Genomic DNA, 24564 nt, shown 5'->3' with positions numbered 1-24564 from the left:
TTAATAGAAACATACTGATAATTAATATCCTGCACTGGAAGAAATTAAAACAAATTAATAGAAACATACTGATAATTAATATCCTGCACTGGAAGAAATTAAAACAAATTAATAGAAACATACTGATAATTAATATCCTGCACTGGAAGAAATTAAAACAAATTAATAGAAACATACTGATAATTAATATCCTGCACTGGAAGAAATTAAAACAAATTTCATTCACAAATTATTTGAAATATTCAATAAGCACACACTATGTTTTTAAGGTACCATGAAATTTAAAAGTGACAGAAAAAAATAGATAATTACAACCAAAACAGTTATGCTTCAACAGTTTCTCTGTCACATTTAACTATAAGTATTAATTTTTTTACAAGTAATTAAATGAGCCAACATAATAAAAAATAAACAATATTCTGGGAACTTAACGAGAAAGCCAGTGTATCAGTGAAAGTTAGAGAAATTAAAAGAACAAAGAACTTGGATAAAAGTTAAACGTAGTAGACAATAAACGTATAACAATTAAAATTAGTTACAATACCAGAAAATAGTGCTGCACTGAAGAGGCAAACAAACACGGAAGAATTACAATAAGGATCATCTGTTATAAATTAAAGTGAAAGCAATTTCAATCTGCAGTACATAATGACTAAACAAAGTGTTGTTTTTTCGCTAGGATATTTTAAGCAAAACCATACTAAGATACAAATTAAATCGAATATTTTCCTAATAAGGATCCTTGTGAGGAAAACCGATTAGCAAATCACCACATCACTTCTTTCTCTTTGATGCTTTACATCTGGAGCTAAGTATGGAAGCTATCCCTGACTGAGGGGCAGTTATATGGATACAAGCATCCATAGTTTTCTCCTTAGGTAAAAATAATAATATATGATTTGACAGAATTTTACCTGTAAGGCTTTTTCAGAGAGCTATTTTATCTCATTTAAACAAGCTTAATAGTGAAACACAGAATGCAGGAGGAATTTCTAAGTACGTTTATGAATTCTGTTTCATGTATTTATGTTTCTTACATTTCATTCTTCATTTTTAAGCTTGTTTACACCGATTGAAGTGCATTCTTAAATAAAACCTCACAAGTGAAATATCAGATATAAAGTATAAAAATGTGTCGAGTCTAGTGACGTGTTTAGTTTTGAAAATGATTTTCACCACCTGTATATTTGGTAATATTTAAAAACTATCACAGATCCTTCTGAACCTCAGCAGCTCAGGAGTGTCAGACTGCTAACTCTAATTTCATGTTCTTTCAGATTCATTTTAAATGCTTCACATCAAATCCAACTGTTTATCACATGAGGAATAAACTAAATTAAGGAAATGATATTTACTTAAAATCCTGAAATAACCTAACAAATTTGAAGTATTGAATTAGACATGGTAAAGAAAAATGGATTGAAATAATGGTCCCAAGTATGTGCTAGAGTAAAGAAATCAGTTAACAGTAAGAGAGAAATAATACATTTTCAAGTTAATACAGCACAGAAGGAAACATTTAGTGAATAGAAATGAAAGCACAGTATTAACAAAAATATTAAGGTTCCATACAATATTTACATGTTGGGAATATTCACCATGAGGTAAGTCAGACTTTGTCTAAAACTATGTCAGAGAAACATGTAAAAGCTTTTACAAAACAACATTGAAGTAAACAAATGACCACAAGTTTAGTTGGGTCAAATGGGATTATGTTCCATGTTATATTATTAATGGAAGTTAGAATATATCATGTCACAATTTCCAGTGGAAGAATGTTCTGGTTAGACACGAACAATAAAAGCAAAATGTGTGAAGTACATAGAAAAGGAGGCAGAAAGAGCGTCAGATGTCTTAAGGGCCAGAGATCAGTACATGTTACTGATAAATATGAAAACAAAGTATTATCCACCAAGGTTAGACAGAAAATGGTTAGCAAGTGATACAACTTTTTGTGAGATGTAATTACTGTGGAGCTTTAAAATGTACAGAAACTGAAGTTTTCAGGAAATCAAGTTTATATTTTTGAACTTTATTTTAAATTATGTTATACACTCAAAATCATCCTTAAAATTTAAAAGTGAAAAAAATTACAAAAATAATTACTTAAAAATCAATTTCAAACAAAATTTTAAAATAAACAAAGTTGTTTACAAGAAATATCATGGTGAATTCTGAATATGAATGACAGTTATATTGCATATACAGTTAGTATACTGTAGCTGATGTGTTACTGTTCTAATGAAGCTAAATGGGGTTGAAAAACATGACACTGACACAGAGCTACAAGGTATTTTCAGTGGTGGGGAAAATTTTTCAAAAAGGTCCATAAATTTTTCTGTAATCCAACATTTAAACCTACCAATCACCTTAGGTGATTATTAGTCACTTTTCTTTTGACGTCACTTAGTGAGGCCAGGAGCAAAGATATGGCTTGGATAGGGGAGGTGTCAAACACCTTTTCAACTTCTTACAACCAGGGGGTGACCAATGCTTTAAGGAATGAAAAAAAATCATTGAAGTTACATAAACAAAAGGAATTATATAGACCAAATACACACCACCCTTAAATATTAAGCAATGGATAGTTTTGCTCAGAAACTCTTTAATAAATAACATTATCAACAAATGTATGCATTATACATTTAAAAAACATACCATAATTAAGAAGTTCAATTAGGTAAGACCACACCAACCAGCTCTTTAAACATACTACAAGTTTCAAATCTAAGTGCAGTTAATTTCAAATAATGAACAAACTCTCAAATGCCACCAGTGTGTGTATACAAAGATATTTTAATAAGACACAGTATTAAAAAAAAAAACCTTTCAAAATGTGTACATTTAATGAAAAATGTCTGAGGTTTTGCTGTGGTACCCATAAGCCTATGAAAGCCATGAGTAAATATTTTCCACCTCTAAGCTCTATTAGTGATAGATAATTAGAATAACATGCTAAATTATAACACAAATAAAGCTATTTTTATTTTCTTTTTTTTCCCAAGTGATCTATTCCAAGTTTATCTATTAGTGATAGATAATTAGAATAACATGCTAAATTATAACACAAATAAAGCTATTTTTATTTTCTTTTTTTTCCAAGCAATATTATGGCAGTGGATGGGTAAGGGGGAGTATGGTTGGCCTCTAGCATGTACAGGACTTTGAGAATTACCATTTCCATATTGTTCAAAGGTGGGCATTTCATTAGTTTCAAATGAGCTTCTAGTTCTTAACAATATTTTATTTATATAAGTCAGCTTTTCATGCATTAGGTTAGAGTTGGATCAGGTAAGCCCCAAAATTCAGGCAATTGGCTCCTGCAAGTATTCTAAACATTCAGGAGCTAACAACATATATATTACATACCATAACTGCTTTATCACACCAGTTTAACTGTGGCTTCCCTGGTGTTAAATTTTTCTTGTGTTCCTTAACTATCTCTAAAATGGCAGATTTAGCTTTCTGATATTCTTCAGACGTTGGGCTGAAAACAGAATAATAAATGAACTAGAATCTGGATAATTTAAAAGACATTAAATAAATAAAAATATCAGTGAAAATGTAATTTAATTTTTACATCTTTACTTTGAAAAAGTTAAACAAAAGTTTATAATAAGAAACTACAAGAACATTGTGTAATTACTATATTTCACACAAAGTCTATATTTAAGGTTGAACAATTCATGTTACTGTTAAACCAGTCACCTGGTATGTATTACAACATCTTCCATTCAATAACATTGCATCATTTCTTGTGTAATTTTTGTCAACAAAACAGTTTCGTGTTAAAATCTTTTACTACTAAACTAGAAATTATAAAAATAATTGTTTTGTAGTAATATTTTCTGCCTAGATGATGGTACAGTTCTCATAAAACTAATAACTAGCAGTTTCAGTAGTCTTTTTTTGTTTGTTTTTTGAATTTCATGCAAAGCTACATGAGGGCTATCTGCACTAGTTGTCCCTAATTTAGTTGTGTAAAACTAGAGGGAAGGCAGCTCATCATTACCACCCACTGCCAACTCTTGGGCTACTCTTTTACCAACGAAAAGTGGGATTGATTGTTACATTATAACGCCCTCATAGCTGAAAGGGTGAGCATGTTTGGTGTGACGGGGATTCGAACCCACAACCCTTTACAAGTCAAAGAATGTTGTGATGGAAACAAAATAACTGTGGGTCTACCAAGATTTACTGGCTTGTATATTTTAGGAAGAAGATACAATATAGTATGGAAAGTCTGTTGATATTCATGACGAGGAGCGTTCTCACAAGAAGCACATAATGATTGGTCTGACAGTCATGAGTCGAGTGTCTTAACCACCTGGTCATGCAGGGCTCCAAGTTGTTTGATGGACACATGAATTCAACATGCCCAAAAGGCAAATGAAAGAATAAAAGCTGACAAACTATCCATGACCAGAAGAAAATACAAGGGGAGCTGGAGCCTTCTGCAACCTATTTAGATACAATGGTAGCATTGTCAAAATAAGCCAACACCACCTGACTATGAATAAATCCTGTAAATAAAAACATTATCTCTGTATAAGACCAAAGGCTAAAAATAAACTTAGTCCAATAATATGAAAATATCTGTAAACAGATAAACTATATAGAAGAAAAACAAAAGTGGGATGAAAATATCCACCCATTTCTATGGAATTCAACACAGCAGGAGAGAAAGAAACCCCACTGCATCTGAAATATCTCGGGATCTAACAGAAAGTTGTTTTCCGAATGACAGAGAATCTACTAGTTACATAGAAAATGAAAAATCAGGAAATATGCAACAGTTTTAAACTATGTAAGAAATCAATAATATTTCCAAGGTAGGAAAAAGAATATTATTAAGGTGTGAATGAGATACTGAAAATTTAAATAAAAACTACACTTGATGCATGAGTGAAAATCAGATGAGTTAAGTGTGATGATATATCTTGTGACTTGGCAGATGTTAGCCAAGTAACCAAAGAGAAATGAAAACCTCTAAGATGATTGAAGACAAACAGAAAAAAACAATCACTTTGGTGGTCAGATATTGTGCCAAGCCCCTTTACCCCCTGAAAAAACACATCTAAGGACATAATTTTGCAGGTAGTAAAATAAAGAAACTTTTTTGAGATCACATGAACTGAGAGATAGATATAAAATGTCCATCTTCAACATTTACAGTCTACAAGAAGGAAAACAAAACAATTTGTAAGAACCTTCAGTTTAGAGATATTCAGAATCAAGAACTAAAATATAATGTAGATAGATAACACACTACCATTTTCTCTATGTGCTTCTGAACAAGAAAGATGTGTGTTTTTCTTAAGGCATTGGGCTATCTATCTGCTGAGCCCACTAAGAATAATCAAACCCAATTTTAACATTGTAAGTTCATAGACTTACTGCTGTACTGCAGAAAAATACGAGAATAACTAAAAATACTTGTATGATTTCCTTGGCTAGAAAGCTGAAAATTAAAATTCAAAACGTCAAGATGGTATGGATCTGAAGACATGACAAAAGGCTTTAATCTGGGTCTATGAAGCAACCAACAATATGTTCTAGGTCTGGAAGACCCTTAAAAAAGAATTCTTCCAGAAGAATGTTGAATAAGGAGGATAGGGTTTACATATAATTAAAAGTTGGAGGTTAGGAGGAAGAATAACTAGCAATCTTTACACTTAAAAAAGCAGTTCAACAAGAGATTGCAACCTAATTCATTATCAAATATTAAGCAGAAAAATATAAACTAAGTTTAATTCTCATAAAAGAATCTGATTAACAAGCTAAAAGATCTTAGTGATAATCATTATAATAGGTAGAAAGAAGACAAATATAGACAGATGGCTTCTTTTAAAGTAACAAAGACAAACGACCACAGTCAAAGAAGGTGAACAAGAAAAAAAGTTTTACAAGGAAACTGAGAAGCTGACAAACACACATTCAGAAGGAAAGTACCTGGTGAAACAGATATGTGACAAAGATGTTCTCTTTTGACAGAAAACAAAAAATGGTAAAGAAAGGTTCTAAAGTACAATGACTTCAACAATTTATGAAAGCAAACTCTCAGAAAAAGCTTTCCACAGAAGTAATGGGTACTTCTTTGGAAGATGGACTGGTTATGTGTGTCTAACCTTTTTTCTTCAGAACAGTTGTTCTCTGGATATTGGACTGCCCCATCCCACCTAGATAACATATGTATTCAGTCCTTTTAGTTTGACAACCTATTTATGCTCACATTACAAAATTCTGGATCCATCTATGAAATTTATAGCCCAATGATGGTAGATGTTTTCCTTTCAGAACTTTTTGAAATATCAAATTACAGAATGATGAACTGTCAATGTTTGACATGTTTGCGTTGAAAAATATCTTTTCTCTGTATTGTGCAATAAAAACTAAAGTACCATAATGACAAAGATTGTCCAGAATAGGGAATTTCAGTAAATTTAGGTTCTGATGCAAAACGTTCAGTTATAACCATGTTTATCAATAGTTTGAGGAGAAATCTTGACAAATTAATATCCAACTAGCATATATAACCCTCTTTAACAGAACTATACAAGTCCTACAATTTTGTATTATTCAACTTTTCTTATGGGATCTGTTTGTATTTATTGCTGTTTAGTTACTCACTCAAATATTTAGCTATGAATACTTAACACACTCATTAATTAATAATTACTAGACAACATTTTTATTTAGTGAAATATTATAAAACTTTTGTATTAGTTTTTCTCAGGTGCTATAACTGTTTTTCTAGAATACTTTTCTATAACTGTTTTAGCATACTTTTACCAAAAAAATTGCTCTTCTGTTTCTATAGGGAACAACTTAATTAAAAAGTATTTTCTAATTGAAGATATGGTTGAATTTTTTTCAAAGAAAGTAGTTTGAAATGAAAAACTGCATCCTTGCTTTTCACAAGATTTTAATCAGTGCATTATGGCAAATATTATTTGACTCAGTACTGACTAAATGTGAGCTTTATCTAGCCTTATGAAAAGATGCATTTCAAATTTTCTGTGGAAGGCAGATGTGTACATAATAGTTACTTCTAGTTTTATCCACATTTTTCCACAACTTAAATAGCATTATTCTTTATGAGATTTTTATATTAACTCAAAGAAGAAAGGAAAAATTGTGCTTGACTCATTATTACAGCAATTGTATTAGGAGTTACTTGACTTGCTATTCACCAAAATGACAATTGTATGTAATATTTTTTAAGATTATATTGTAAAATTGTAGTAAAATGAAGAAAGTAAGTGCTATGGATAATATTTAATACAATGTTAGATAAATATGCATGCAATGATGGTTAGTACGAAAGCAGTTGTAGTTTTTTTCAGTGCAAAACCACATTGAATTATCTGATGTTTCTACCACAGGGAAATGAAACATGGGTACCAGTCAGTGGCATAGATCCTAGGGGTGATGGAGGGTATACATCCCCCCTTCATTTTAGATGGGGGGTATGGTGCATACAATCATCCCACCCTACAGTTTGGTCTGTTGAATTGTTTTATTGCATCACAGGCCTACAAATTGCATTTGTTCATGTGATTCTTGTATTCTTACCAATCCAATTACATAATTAGGCCGAGATGTAGGCTTTTTCAATAGCCAAAATGTACATCTTTAATATAGGTGTGCTTCTAAGCTTTTCGATCTAAGTTATAGTTCGTAACTTCATAAGTATCAGTCAGTTGGCCTAAGTATACATCCAAGTATCGTGGCAACAAGATTACTCTGACTGCATGTTTACAGCTTTCAGGTTCACATAATCAGAGATTACCAATTGTAAAAAATCTACGCCCCTGGTTCCAGTGTTATAATTCTGTAAACTTATTACTGTCCCACCTGGGACATAGATACATGAAAATATTAAAATATTCTCAGCTTGAACTTATGTGATCTTTGATTTTAAGCAACAATTTGCTTTGTTCAATTTTTGAAATCATTATGTCTTAAAACTAAAACAATTTTCAGATTTAATGCATAAGCAACTGTCTCATGCCATTTTTGTTCCATGCATCTGCTGCATTAATCTAATTCGTGAACCAAAGAATCCAATAATTGTATTTCAATTTCACAGTAAGATCTTTCATAGTAATTCTAGATTAAAAGAAAAGTTGATGGAACATATCAAGCCTCTGCACAAAATACAGATTTAGGATGAGAAGTCTTGCAAAGTGGTTGATAAAGTCATTTTTGTTAGGTCCTGAGCTACTCAGATGTTTGTCATATCTGCCTTGTGTTCAGCAGAGCTAATGTTCTTAACGGCAGAAATAAAGTTTATAATGAATCTTCTAATGACAGAGAAGGTTGGAAAGAATGTAGGATAGAACACCATCTATCCTTAAAAGAATCTTTAACACCAAAATAACTGGAAAATAAAAGAAGGTTTAGGTCCCCTATGAAAAATAAAAGAGTTTGTTGAAGAAAAATCACCTTGGGCAGGGACAACAATTCTGTAAAAGAAGCACACAGTTCCAAAAACAAAATCATATAAAGAGAGAGAGAAAAAAAAGAAGCAAAAATACTCTTGATGGTAGGAAGATAATTGCATTTCCCCACAAAAAATCCCCATGATATTCTTGTAAGAGGGCAATAACAACTAGGAAGAATCAGAGGAGCCAAACAAATTTAAAGTACGACTTTGATGAATAATCAAAGAAAAGAGTGTCCCCCTAAAGTTAACTTGTATTAATAAAGATTCTATTTCATACATTGATAAGAATAAAGATATTTCTTATTAGTACTAGAAAGTTTGTTAAGTAATGCCACAGAGTAGTACATAAAGAAAGGTGGGAAAACCTCATTTGACAATCATTTGATGGATTATCTAAATCTCTTTAGAAGAATAAAAATATATTTGAATAATACCCTTGAATAACATTATATCCCATAGAATAAAGTTAGAAAGTATCATTTGATCACAGTTATGCTGATCTCACTATAAATATCTACTTATAAAGTTTTACATTCAATAAAGTACCCTTACAGATTATACATGATGGCAAAAACACGTCAGAAATGCGAGGTTATGAGAGGTGCTCTTGCACCCACCTTCAGTAAACATGAGAATTAAAGGACTGATACCATCAAATTTGTTTTAAATAACCTTACTTCAAGGAATACTTTTCTCCAGGATCTCTCCCAAGATGGAATATTTTTGGTTGTGAAGTGTAATTCATTTGTTGATGACTGGTGATTCCTTCAACTTTCTCACCCCGGACAAAAATCAATACCCTGTTGTAAGTTAACAAATCGGGACTGAACAAGGAAGTCTCGTTAAAAAAACAAACTTATTAAAATAAAGACAATTCAAGGTAACAAATGAATATGATATCCTGGCTAAAAGTCAGAAAATGAATACACAAGACATCATAAAACAGTCAAACATGTACACCCAAAAAGTTATTACTCAGCTAAAAAAGATCAGTTAACAAGTATTTTTTGTTTAACCATATATGCAGCATCCATTAACAATAACAAGAATATAGTTACTTTAACATGTTACAATACATCAAATTGTAATACTCTACTTGTACTTAATGACTAAGAATTAAAATACAACTTTAACATGCATTTAATTAGTCATTTAAATTTGGTTCAGTATCTTAACAGAAAAAAATAAATGATTAATTTATGGACACTCAAGTATTTACAAAATATTAGGAAGCTGAAGCTCATTAACTCTTTAACCACATGCTCAGTCAACTTGACTGACTCTGTGACCTCTTTGTACTTTACTTTGATTTAATACTTCTAACTTTCAATATAGTATGTGAATCTTCACAAAATTTTGCAGTCTCTCAGTTAGCATTAAAAGTCTTTCCCATACAAAAAGTCATTCTTTTTAATGAAGTATTTTTAATAAACTAAAAAAAAGATTTGCACATTAATATACTGAGTATTTGTTTTGAATAGTCCATATGAAAAGTAATTTTCATGTTAAGATTAAAAAAAGTTTTTCTCATATCAAAAATCTCAAATTTTCCTGAAACCTCCTAAATACATTTCAAATGCTTTTCTTTTATGAAAAGTTTATATCTGTTATTTTCTCTACTCAAAACGGGATTGGTCAATTTGACTGAACTCATAACCACAGTTATTTTCAGAATAACTTCAAACCGTAAAATGAAACTACATTTATTTATCCTAAGTAGCTTCAAGCTCAAAACAGTACAAGTCTATTTGTAATTAAATGATACTGCTTTATTACTCTTTAAACTGTCTCTAACTACTATCCTCACTATTATAAGTTGCTAATCACTTAGAGCACATGCAGTTCATGATGTTACACCAAAGAATTAAATTACCCACATACTGCTCACATGCTTGCCTCATGAAATGTGTTTATTATTATTATTTATTTTATCTAATCTTAACTAACCTAGAAAGTTCCCTATTTTTACATTTTAGTTACTTATATAATAATAAATACAGAATAAACATGAAAAACAATACAAAGTACTTATCCAATTTTATTTATTCTTGGTGTCAGTTGTCAAGGACATTTAAGATTTTTTGGTATACTAATGGTAGTATTGCACTGAATAATACACCAAAGAACATAGACTAATTTCCCCTAGCTCTCACAATAGTTTTGGTTTTATAACTATGTGACAAGAGCTATTACAAATTCACCCAAGCTCATCATTGCATTTCTCACTACAATGTTACTTGTACTCTGAGTGAGATTGAACACAGTATTTTGTAATACATTATTTGATAGATAAAAACTCAACTATCAGTTATATGTAATATATAATTAAACATAAGAGACAAGTTACGAACATATCCTGAAAGAGAGGGTGTGTCAGGAAGGGTTTCTGTAACCAAACAAAACTGAAGACTATAGAAATTATGGTTTGTCTGAGCAATAACAATTTTATAGAGAGTAATTTATGTTTAATTACTTACTATTGCATGGAGTGGTGGAAAAAAATAGAAGACAAGATACTTAGAGAAAATGTGTCATATGTCATACTAGGGAAAATTCAGGATTTTAAAAAATATTTCCTTGTAGAATTAGGAACTCAAAACACATATATATATATATATATATACTATTACAATATGAATTATTAGCTAAGATTTTATATTAATTGGTATTACATAAAAAAATTAGTTTAATAAAATTTTTAATATAAGATACTAAAACTTTTTATCATGAGTAGTAAAGGATACCTGGGTTGAAAGAGTTAAACAAAAAACAATGGAGACATTACAGGAGTAAGTCATCACAACCTATGAAATGTTAGATGTTCAGTGGTTAACATACTCATTAATAGTTAAAAAAATCAGTGGTGTCACTACAAGGGAAAACAGTGGATTTTGAGCAGTGAGCAAATAAGTACTGACAGTAAAATGTGAATCAGTACTCACATTTCAACTTGTGTCAAGTGTTTGGGTTAACAGTCATTACTTTGTTCAGCAGTAATATTAAAATGGAAGAAATAAGGAAAAAAAAAAAGACAAATTAAGTTTAGCATCACAGAAAAGTCATTACACTTAACAACCCAACTTCAGCATCACAGAACAAAAGATGATGTTTTCCCAGTAACATTGAACAAAGAATGATGCTTTCTGACTGGTTAACAAATCAAATTCACTGCTACATGACTAGCATCACACTTTAACAGTTACTAATTCAACTTCAGTAATATATAACAAAAGGTGTTACTCTCTAACATTTAACCTTACAGCAACCTTATGCATTATTAAAATTATAGAACAAGTTACAACTCTTAATACTAACAGACTGTTATTAATTGCAATACAGAAATTATACATAGTAAGAGATTTCATTTGATAGGATCATATTCTATACATAGTAAGATATTTCATTTGATAGGATCATATTCTATACATAGTAAGAGATTTCATTTGATAGGATCATATTCTATACATAGTAAGAGATTTCATTTGATAGGATCATATTCTATACATAGTAAGAGATTTTATTTGATAGGATCATATTTTATACATAGTAAGAGATTTTATTTGATAGGATCATATTCTATACATAGTAAGAGATTTTATTTGATAGGATCATATTCTATACATAGTAAGAGATTTTATTTGATAGGATCATATTCTATACATAGTAAGAGATTTTATTTGATAGGATCATATTCTATACATAGTAAGAGATTTTATTTGATAGGATCATATTCTATACATAGTAAGAGATTTTATTTGATAGGATCATATTCTATACATAGTAAGAGATTTTATTTGATAGGATCATATTCTATACATAGTAAGAGATTTTATTTGATAGGATCATATTCTATACATAGTAAGAGATTTTATTTGATAGGATCATATTCTATACATAGTAAGAGATTTTATTTGATAGGATCATATTCTATACATAGTAAGAGATTTTATTTGATAGGATCATATTCTATACATAGTAAGAGATTTTATTTGATAGGATCATATTCTATACAAAGTAAGAGATTTTATTTGATAGGATCATATTCTATACATAGTAAGAGATTTTATTTGATAGGATCATATTCTATACAAAGTAAGAGATTTTATTTGATAGGATCATATTCAAAACATAGTAAGAGATTTTATTTGATAGGATCATATTCTATACATAGTAAGAGATTTTATTTGATAGGATCATATTCTATACATAGTAAGAGATTTTATTTGATAGGATCATATTCTACTGCTAAAAAAAAGACCATATTCAAATAAAAAACAAATCCAAGATAAAATTTCTTCTATACAAAAAATGAAAAATTTTTAAATTCACCAGTTAATAAAAACTTATCAGAAAATTTTTTATCACAAGACATTGATAACCTTATCTTACTTTTTAATATTTTATTCCATGTGTTGTCACATATGTAAAAAAAATTTTCCAAATAAGAATGAAAAGATAATAGAAAATTAGTGGGGGTAAAGAAAGAAACAGTCTCTGGTGTACTTCAGTAGTTTAAATATAAACTATTTATATCATATATGACACAAATATGATTTCATATTGCAAGAATAGTACAAAAACTACTTGCTGTGTATCAACGACATGTTTAGTTTTTTCTCACACTAAATAATAATCAAATGCAGATAAAAAGAATTACCCATTGTATCTCAAAGATAAAATTATATTAACTATTTTAGAAACGATTGTAGTTGAGGTAAAGTGTATGAAAAACAGACACATCTCCCTAAATATTATTCTAAACTAATTCTAAAATAATTTTTTTAAAGAGAAAATTATCTGAAATTTCTCATGAATATAATTCTTTTTGAAGTGCACCATCTTTGTTGTGGGAGAGTACAAAGAAAAATTGCCTAATTTTAATGCCAAGAAAATGATTTAAGTTGAAATCAAATTATATTTAAAAAATCATTATGAATAAATTGCAAAGAAAATACTATCTGTTCTATCTTTACTATGTTGAAAATAAGAAATTTATCAAGAAAGATTAATCTGAAAAACAATCATTGATTTATCCCAAGTTATATTTCTAACATTTCTTGGTATGTAACAAGTCATCTATAAAAAACCTTAAGTACAAAATAATTGTTTAAATCTTAGGATCATAATTTTACCTGTTCTGTAAACTTGGGATTGAAAATAGCAAGAGAAAATAAGCCATCTAAAACTGTAGATGTTATTGTTTTTATATTAATTTGATGAATGATAATAAAAAAGTACTAATGTCCAATATTAATCCCACTGAAGTTACATGGTTTGTAATTTTTGAAATTTACAAATGTTCCTGGTCAAATATCTGAAGTTCCCAATTAATAAACATTAATCACAATTATAGCATCTGAGGTTTATAGTATTCCACCTGATGATATATACTGTCTTCTTGCATGTCTCATTGGTTATATTTATAGGTGTGAGAGGTGTTTCTAGAAATTTCAGCTTGCACAACAATACAGATGATACACTGGTTTTGACATACACACATTGTTGATTCTTACGCTTGAGAATCTTTTACAACTTTAATGAATAGGAGGGAATTTATTAATTCATGATTTAACAGTATAAGTTATGTACATTCCTAAATATAAATTTAACTTATACATCAATATTAAAAAATAGATATATGATAGTAAATCCATTTTTAAAGATTGTACTTTGTCACTAAACTAAAGCAGACAGACAATCATGGAAGAACAAGGGATATTTCATGCCATACAAGATTCATCATTAAGAATGTAGAGTTGTGAATAACACTACATTATACTTATTAAACCTTGTTAACAGTACTGTTAGAATGTAGCCTACATTACATCTAATAATGATGGTACATATATTTAAACCACCTCATATTCAGAAAGTGAAATCACAAATACAAATAACATGCAACAGAACAGCAACCATTCTGACCTCTTTTAGCTCTTCCCATGAATTACTCCAGCACCAAAATGAGCCTTGTAAAATCCTAGTCTAACTGCCATTAACTCATTACCTCTGTAGTAGAAAACAGGTCTGTGAATAAACAGAATTTTAAGTTAATTTATCAAATAAAAGACAAAATGGTGAACAGTGGGATTTTATGTTAACTTTCTTTCAGTAAAACACAGATGTGAAAATTGAGTATGTTAAATGTTTTGAGTATGAAACAAAAACCCCTGAATATTCAGGATGTTAGCTGAAAACAACAGAGAAAAATAATTATCTTACTGATTCATAGTTTTGCCAATGGAAAATAAAATGTGATGTTATACTGTTACAGAAAGGGTACTTAAGTAAATAGATGAACTGCTTCTGTGTCAATAAGAATTGTGATTGTAAACACATTTTTTACTAAACTTTCAGAAGAAAAACTTGTGAGAAAGCACCAGGCATTAGGAAAAACATTCTCCTGCCAGATCTGGTTAAAAACAATTAGAAGAATATTAAGAGAAGCAAGAGAGAGATAGTGCAGCATGTCATAGTGTACATCATCAGGTCCAACAGATGTACTGCCAGACTGATGAAGGGCCATTTTCAGTTCCACCAGTGTAAAGGGATGATTATATTCAAAGAGACAGTCAGTTTGAAAAGAAAGAGGTGAACACTCTGCCCGAGTCTTGATGGCCAAGAAGGTGGAGGAACAAGCAGAAGTGCTAGATACCTGGAAAAAGCTTTCACCTAGAGTATCGGTGATGCTCCGGACATCAGCTACCTCTTGGCCATCAGAAAGTAAGATCAAGAGGGGGACAGAACTATAGTGGCCACTGACCTTTCGAACCCTGTCCCATATGACTTTGGAACTGATGGTAGAAGATATGCTAGTTGTGAACTTAATCCAAGATTCATTCTGGCTTTGGCATCTTACCCACATAGCATATTGGAAAGCAAAGCAGTTTGAAAGTGTGGGATATCTACGGAAAGTATCCCAGGCCCATTTTTGAGCCTTCCATGCCATGTGGTAAGCAGGATTCCACCACAGATGATGATATCATGGAAAACGTGTCGAGGTTTTAGGAATACACTGAGCAGCTGCTTGTATAATACAGTCAGTTACCACTGCCACAGTCATCTATTGATGGCTGACTGACGATGGCAGGTTCAAGTTCTGCAAGAGCAATGAAAGTGGACCAGTCTGCCTGATCCAGCGGCTCATGCGGGTAGGGTGGCATCGACCATGGCCAGTCTCTCTCAAAAGTATAGGAAAATGGTCATTGCCAAGTGGATTATTGTCAACCCTCCATGAAAAATGGGAGAATAATGAAGGGGAGCAAACTGAGAGAACAACAGCAGTAAAGGACTGACTAGGTGTCAGTAGAGAATAGTTGTTTTAAAAGTTACAGTGCTTGACCATCATGTGAAAGTTGAGTTCAAATCCACTTGAGTCAGGATTTTATGCTAATTTTTTATCATTATTATTTATTTTTGATTTATCTATTATCATTTACAAAAAGCTCTTTGAATATTCAGAAAAATACAAATACAATTATATATTAAATCAGAGATACTATAATATTATGCAATAAATACCAATGAGTATGTGTCAAAAACAACTTAATCATCTTTTCATTCCAATAGAAAGTGATAAATTATTAGTGTTTTCACCTGTGGTAAGATATTTGTAACATTTTACCAAAAGGTCAAAGCATTTTTTATAAAAAGTTATATCTTTATGCATTTGCACTTTACCATCAAATTCTTTTGTTGTCAAATTACAATAAACACAAAGCTATAAGGAAAAGAAACTGTAATTAAATTTAAACTCTGAAAGGTACATTTTTAATTTGATTAAATTATTTTGGTAGTAGAATGTATACGACTTACATACCTATCTTTTATTTTTCCATCAATGAAAGTTGATTTTAAACTTATGCCATCTATTACCCTATTACTTGGTGGTTCTATTCCAGCGAAATCTAAAGCAGTGCTGAACAAATCCATTACTGTACCTAACTGATGAGAAATCTGGAAGAAGAAACAGATAAAAAAAACCAGAAACAAACCAGTTAATATGGGTAAATTTATGAGAAAAAAGGAAAATCTGTAACTGTTATGGTTTTACACACAACCAGAAATATAGTTAATTCTATATAAACTGAAATTTGACTAAGTTTTTACCTCTAGACAGAAAGTGGACCACGTTATAAAAACATGGGTGTCAAGGTTGTCCCTACACCATCTTGTGATATTATTATTCACACACATTCTGAAATCACAAGATACTCCTTGCCTATCAAAATCTTCCACAGTCACTTTCACACATGTACATAATATAATACACTGACTTGTGACAAACACTTTAACCACAGTTTGGGATAAGATAAAGTATTTGTCTATTTAAGTATCTGTATTCCACATCAGTTGAATAACAGATTTTGCTGTTAATTAGAAATAAAGACCTTAATTCCATGCCCATTCAACAAACTGAGTTTCTAATTTGTATTTTACCTATAGATAGTGAATGTTCTAGAATCTCATTGAATAGTGAAAGATCTGATAGAAAATGAAAGTCAGTGTTCATCTTCAGTAGAGAAAAGGAAATGTGATTTTATACACGGCATCTAAAATGTTGTACTAAAATATCTTCCCAGAAATTTTACAGAATAAGAAATAAAACAATTACTGAACATTTCCACTTACTGTGAACAGGGATTTATAAGTAAAGCTACAATTTTCAATCTCAGTACCAAGACAGTCTGCATTAAAAGTTAGAAACACATCTGAATGCATTCTATACAGAGCAAAAAAGGGTAGAAGCTTAAGAATGAATAAACATTGAATCTGAATAGCAACCAAAACTAATTGTAAATAATCACAAAAATCTTCATGAACCTTACAAAGAATGAACCTTACTTAAGCCTATAGCATGAGGCTTTGCTGGACAGAAATCTAATCTGAAATAGAGAGAAAAAAAGATGGAGTATAAAAAAAAACAAACTTGACTGATATATTAATGTATCATGCATTTCTACTTTCTGAATTTATTCTTTTATCTGTATATATGTGAAATTTTACATAACAGGATTGAAAAAGCCATTAAACAGATTTCATTCAAGTTGCCTTTGTTTATTTGGTATTCTCTGGAAGGTAGCATCATTCCTGTCCAGGAAAGGAAACTACTCCCAGTACTGCATATTGTGTAGGGATGTTTACAGCAATATCCTTTAATGGCAGTTAAAGTGATATCTATAATTTATAGATTCATCTATGTTTGAATGAGAATGATCAGTCATGTGAGTAGCACTAGTCACTCAAGACAAAAGTGATGTTATTTGTGAACTAAGAAGCATTGGGTTTTAACAGTTTAGTACATGGATTTTAATTCAGCAGCTTAATATAAAAAATCTGGTAGAAGTAACAATCTTATGCAAGGAAAAGCAAGTACATAGACCATGATTAATATCATAATAAAGATAATTGTTCATTTTGCATTTATTTTGTGTCCAGTCTCATAATTCCATTTAACATCATGATTCAACTAGTAAAGAATTAACCTTACTTCATAATTGATATCTTGAGCAGTTTTTATACACCTCTTGACATAGCTGGTTTGGGTGAAAATCTATCTGGTTCACAGAAAAGGAAGCAAAGAAGGAAAGTAACAATATCTAATGAATTGTTAAGGTTACACAAAATTTATTTAAAACAAAAAACATTAACAAAGCAAGTGAACTAAACCAACACTGGCAAATTGTACAATTTGTGCCATAATAATCAGATTATCAAAAAAATGCTGCTTGAGAAAGTGGAGTGATTGTCTTACAAAATAGCCAATACAATAAGATAAACCCAAAAGGGACATTAAGAAAGATAATCTAATGACTAACATGACATTAAACCTAAAACAAGGAAGCAGAAAGCAGTTAACTGTAGTGAAGAAAAAAGTTTTGAAGTTCACACAGACATCAGAACAGAATAAGAACCCTGAACAGCAGAAGAATAGCAACCTAACTGGAAGAAAATGAAATATGAAAAATGGCATCAGAACTCTAACTACAAATGTGCAAAATTTGTCAGGGGAAACTCAGAAGTAGAGGTTCAAAACTTAAGTAATTATGTTATGTTGATACGCATTGAGATTATATCAAAAAACTTGTGAAAGATACAGGCTACAACAAAATCACACAAGTTTAGTAACAAAGTATGTCTTTAATTCAAGAACGAAATCATATGTATCTTAACTTCCCTGATCCAGTAATGACCATGCTTGAACAAAGGGTTTTTAAAACAGTTCCAAGGTTTATTATTCAATATTAAAGTACAAACTCACCTGACCTGGTTTGATTGTGCCTGGCCACCAAGCTATTGCTGGTTCTCTCATTCCACCCTCAAATGTTGTCTCCTTTCCACAGAGAAAAGGCCCATTACTTCCTCCTGCAAATAACAGAGAATGTTCTTCATAAAATATTTTGCAAGCTGTTTGTAAAAAATGTGCAAATTTTAGTATAATTATATTGAAATAACTGTTTCTCGTGCAACTGGTAAAAACTGCGAGTGCATCAAATCCCTAAGGTGAGCTCTTTTAAATATACTTTTGAAAAATATATAGTATTTTGAAAGCAGACCATACCAAATTATTAATTTAACCTTAAATTGGTGAGTTAACTGGGGTACACATTTGAAAATCTTTTTAATTTACTAAAAAATATGCTATAATGATAGCTACAGATTAGGGCTTCCATTCTGTGAAGATGAAATCCCAGTAATGTCTTTCACTGGAGAGTTGTTCAACTTTCTTCACATTTTCTTTAACATTTTTTATTTTCTGGCCAAAGGTCAGTTGCTTTTTTATCAGTGTTACTTCTTGAAAATACCAGGACTGACAGCTTGACATAATAGCCAGAATAATAGTTCCATAGAACTATGCCTCCTTTGCATTGAACTGGACAAGTCCAAGACAAAAGAAACAAGAAACAACAGAGTGACAATGATGAATAAAGACTTTAATTAGTATCAACCACTTAGCAATCAGAAATGTCTAGTAACATCTTGATATTAACCCTCTTGTTACCAACCATGTAACCCCAAAGTAGCCATCAGCATTTCCATACTATAACTATGAAAATGCTAACCATATCTCCACAAAATATGGCAGCTTTTGATAAACATTACAAGTCTTTTATATATATATATAAAACAAAATCAGATTTTTATAATAATGCATTTTTAATAAAGATTTGTCTGTGAATATAGAGAGTCAAAGTGTTAACTGCTCCAAGAGCAAAATGATTTTTTCATGTTAAGATTAAAAATATTTTTGTCCATCTACAAACTGTCAAATTTCATTTGAATAATCTCTAAAACTTCCTAAGTAAATATCAAAAACTTTTTTTCAGTTTCAGTTAAACTCTATAGTTTATATATTATTTTCTCTAACTATATGTAATCAGCTGATTTAACCAACCCTGTAACCACTATGAAAAAATCTAAATAAAACTTTTTCTTTCTAAAAATTATGCAAATTGTAACAGTAGACTACAAATGTTTATCCTAAATACCTTATCTTTCAGAACAGTTTACATCTGTTTATACTCAATTTTATTGTTCTATTGTCCTTTGAATCATGTTTAACTAAAAGTCCTGCTACAGAGGGTGTAAATCACTCAGGGAATGGAAGCTCAAAGATCTATACTGAATGATGTAACATAGCAAACATAAGTCAAGAATCATCATTATGTGTCATTATCCTACCTAATCTAACCTGACAAGTTTCTGATTTTTACATTTTACTAGCTTTTATAATCATAAATAAATAATACAAGAAATACAGTACTTTCCTGTATTCTCTTGTTTTTGTGCTGTCGGATAAAACTTTAGTTTACTCTCTCACTGCTAATAGAACTAGTACACTAAATAATGCACCTAAAAAAAACAGAATAATAAACACAATGCAAACAATATCCAATAACTATCATAATTGATTGACCTTTTTAAGCATGGCATCAGAGCCTTTAAAAGTTTAGCTCTGTTGTCAATCCAAACACTGCGAGAGAAATTTTCAAAGTGAAGACAAGACAGACAATACTCTGCATAGAAAACCATGTAATATAATACATCGTTTGATAAATTAAAGATATGACTTCCTATTGGTTATAAATAATTCTCCTACTAGTGGTGGGATTCAGAATGTTTAAATATATTTCCTTATAAAATTAAGAACATAACACACAACATTAAAACTTGATTTATTAACTATGTTTTGATGTCAATTTTATTTTGATACAATGATAAAGTAGTTTAATTAGATTTTAAATGTGACTATAAAAATTCATGAAATGATCATCATAAACTGTCAGACGAGACCAAGCATAGATAGAATTAAGTTCATCTGCTAAAGCCAAGATAGTTTTAACTAATAAATACATAAATAAAACTCCAATGAATTAAAAAAAAAAATGTATCACAGAGCAAAAACTCTAACTTTGTCACTTACAAATTTAAATATGTACAGGATGGAAAGCTAACAATAAAAACAAATAAATCAGCTTAATATATACCTAAAAACAGCTGGTTTGGGTTGAGAAAATTTTTTATGTAGAGGATCAAACAACGTTTCGACCTTCTTTGGTCATCATCAGGTCAAAACGTTGTTTGCTCCTCCACATAAAAATTTTCTGAACCCAAACCAGCTGTTTTTACACATTTTCTCTACAAGCGGGTTTTCACATAATCACTGAAATAAATCAGCTTATTAGTTGCAGGAGGAAGAACAGAGAACACAGAATAAATCTATACTTGTCTTATACAATAATAAGCCTTCATATGGTATGGCCAAATCACGGGTATAGCTGTGAAACAAGATAATCAATGTACTAAGCTGTGCTTCACAAAATACATGGTTTTTTGTAAAGCTCACTGTAGAGAAATCAAAGTTAAGAATGGCTTAGCTAAGGATTTGATGAATTTATAAGATCAGGTCTCTCACAGGAGTACTAGCTAAAATTTAAAGAAAATGGTGGGTCATACAAGCAGGAAGCCAGAAATTAAATAGATCTGAGCTTGTTAACACAATATATAGGCAAGGTCTGATCCACTGTAGAAACATCTACTGAAATTTAAATTAACATGAATTTGACATGAAAGTGTGAACAATATATTGTGGCAATGCTACAGGAGCTGTGTTTGAGATGCATTTGGTCAGTTAGCTGAAGACAAACTTATGATCAATTTATAACACAGAATGGAAAGTAATTGCAAAGTCCAGCCAACCTCGGCTAAGAACACTTGAAAAACTTTGTCTCATTTACTGCATGAAAATATTGGTCAAAAATATTTTTTTCACCAAATATCACTTTTAAATAGTTCAAAAGTAGTTATGCATACTAGAAACTGTTACTCAAAGTTCTTGTTTAATAGAGAAATTCAAAGGGCTGTTGATAAAACTGGACATCTTCTATGTCATTTACAGGAGCTTTTCTTTCATCTGTATCCTTGGACAAGGGTTAAGAGATAAAATAAATTACAGGTTGCAAATCAAAAAAGTGGTAACACATTACATGAAGTTCTTGCTCAAGGTTACAACAGACATGATCAATGTGTTTAACACCACATGGACAAAAAAAATAAGTAAAATATATATATAAAAATGGCTGGTTTGGGTTGATAACATTTTTTATGCAGAGGAGCAAACAACATTTCAACCTTATTCGGTCATTGTCAGGGTCACAAAGAAAGAAAGAGGTAACTGATCAATAGCTGACCACATGTTTGAAGGGGGGTTGTGTAACTGAGTGTAGGAATGTAGAGGACATGCTTAGATGTTTTATTATATTTATTAATATAGGTATAAAGATGTTCCTTTGTATTGGTTTATTTTGGGCTTAAGTTGTTATATAAGAAGCCTTACTTATACATTTTTAATAATATTACAAAACATTGTAACAGTTCACTAAAGTCTTTGGGAAATATGTGACTGCAAAACAGCAACTTTTGAAAGAAAAATATATTCTCAACAGATAAAAACTGAAACATTTGTAAAAAGTAAAACTCCAGAAGTAAAATGCTGAGAGACAGAAAGCATGAAGTTGTTGGTTCATATACTGTGTCTGGAAGTGAAAGTTGCAGTGAACAATTACAGTAGAACAAGAAAAGAGTAAATTACCCATTATCTTGCTAACCAAAGCTGCTCCATTATCAGATGTAAAAAAGACAAGTGTATTGTTGGCTACACCTGCAGTCCATAAAGTATCCAGAATGATCCCTACTGAGAAGTCCAGTTCTCTAACTGCATCACCATACCTAAAGTAGCACACATACAATGTATGACGTTCCAAATAATAAAGCAAATCTTTGAAATTTATAAATCAAATAAAGATTGTAAGAGTATCGAGAGGTACATGTTGATATTCAAACTTGTATCATGTTGAAGTTTATAAATATATTTATCTGATGCTAGTTGTAAAATTAATCATTAGAATTTCAAATATGTTTTTTTATCCAAGAATGACATTTTAAATTCAAAGATAATATGGTAAAAAAAACCTATGTAAACTTACTGGACTTCAACTCATGAAAATATCTTACATATAACTATCAGATGGAAAAACACTGCATAAATTTATCTCTAATTCCATCATGCATACAAAATATTGAATGTAGCACCTTGCACAAAGAATTATTTAAGCTTATATTTAAGATTTCAATCTACAAGATCAAATCTAAAAAAAAAAAAACACCTAATACAACATTAATCTTACACATCATTGTACTTGCCTTCAACTTTTACAAAGTTAAATGAAACATTTCTAATATCAAAACTAATTTGATCTAACATCAAGTCAACATGGAACCTTAAGTTGATGTAACTGAACATGAAAATTTATGAGCAATCATTTCACTAGACATGTTAATGTAGTTTCCATCTTATTTGATATGGAAATAACCAATTTCACATCTATGAGAACAACTAAAACTAAATTGTAAACCTAAACAAGGAAGTTTTTAGCACACAGATTTGTGCACAATTGTAATAGACATGCAAACTAGTGTCCCAGTATATCTAACAAAGTTTCTTGAGATGAAGCATATAACAAGTAAACTTGTCTAAAATTACATCTATCCCATCAATATACACGAAATTCCATCCTTCCTTCAGAGTTTTTTGAGATACCCCACAACATGTAATATTTACATGCAATCTCATCTAGATGTAACATGTCAACATTTGTGAAAAAAATATTTGACATATGACTAAAAAAAAGATTACATGAAACTCCAGCAAAATTTCAAACTGTTCTGAGGACAAAAATTTACATGTAAATATTTATGTGATTATTCTCAAAATTAAGATATGACTGGAAACTATAGGATAGCTACAAGAAATCAAACTGATAATCATTAACCATACATTGGGATAATAGGGTTGGACCTTCTATAAAAGAAAATAAGTCAACACTAACAATGACTCTAGCCATATATACAAAGACTGTAAATAGTGCCATTAGACAGAGCATTGTTGTGACTACTTGTTGCAATGAAAAGAACCATGCAAGTTTTCCAAGGGATTTAATAAATGTTAATTAGAACTATTACAAGCACAAATTTTTGGTTATCTTAATGGAAGTTAGAACATTTGCTAGTTAAACCTAACTGTTGGATACTAATGGATGGAATTAGGTAAAATCAGTTGAACTTTATATTTTTGACTTTATACTAAACCCCTGATTTAAAATGATGTGAAAAATTCAAGGAAGTGAGAGTTGATGGAGAAACAAAGAATATTAACTGTTTAATTAGGATTGTAAAGCTTGTGCACATAGCTATTCATAAACCAGGTCATCTATCAGGTTCTCAATAACTTATGTATTATCCTGTTACAACATTATACAACAGTTTAACATATCTTCATATATTTTCACTAGTGTTTTTTTAGATTCTTGGGCTTTCCTCAGCTTGTTCTCATGTGAATTGTTAGAGTAATGTACTGAAACAACTTACAATCCTCTTTCACTTTTACCAAGAAAGCTCCTAGAAGCATACACTGGGCGTGGGTAGCATCTGGAGCCCAGTAAAGAAAGAAAGGCTGCTGTGCTTGAGCTTGTTTTTTGATGAAAGATGTTGCTTCCTGGGTGAGGAGAAACAAAGCCATTTAAAATATCTCTACTTACAGACATTGCCACATCTACATA

The 24564-nt window shown here is 30.6% G+C and overlaps 1 protein-coding gene across 1 annotated transcript in view; it reads right to left on the bottom strand.

Annotated features, from left to right (window-relative positions):
- Positions 1-2011: 2011 nt before the first annotated feature.
- LOC143250754 (N-acetylgalactosamine-6-sulfatase-like) overlaps positions 2012-24564 on the bottom strand; it is a 36818-nt gene continuing 14265 nt past the window's right edge. The window contains 11 exon segments of the mRNA XM_076501710.1: positions 2012-2493; positions 3370-3487; positions 9127-9230; positions 9232-9249; positions 14372-14409; positions 14412-14473; positions 16266-16402; positions 18708-18811; positions 22539-22675; positions 24374-24422; positions 24425-24500. Coding sequence (XP_076357825.1) covers positions 2407-2493; positions 3370-3487; positions 9127-9230; positions 9232-9249; positions 14372-14409; positions 14412-14473; positions 16266-16402; positions 18708-18811; positions 22539-22675; positions 24374-24422; positions 24425-24500 — 930 coding nt within the window. The 3' untranslated portion in view covers positions 2012-2406.

The sequence above is a fragment of the Tachypleus tridentatus genome, chromosome 5, assembly GCF_004210375.1.
Source record: "Tachypleus tridentatus isolate NWPU-2018 chromosome 5, ASM421037v1, whole genome shotgun sequence".
Classification (NCBI taxonomy): Eukaryota; Metazoa; Arthropoda; class Merostomata; order Xiphosura; family Limulidae; genus Tachypleus; species Tachypleus tridentatus.
This window is presented reverse-complemented; position numbering and strand designations above follow the sequence as displayed.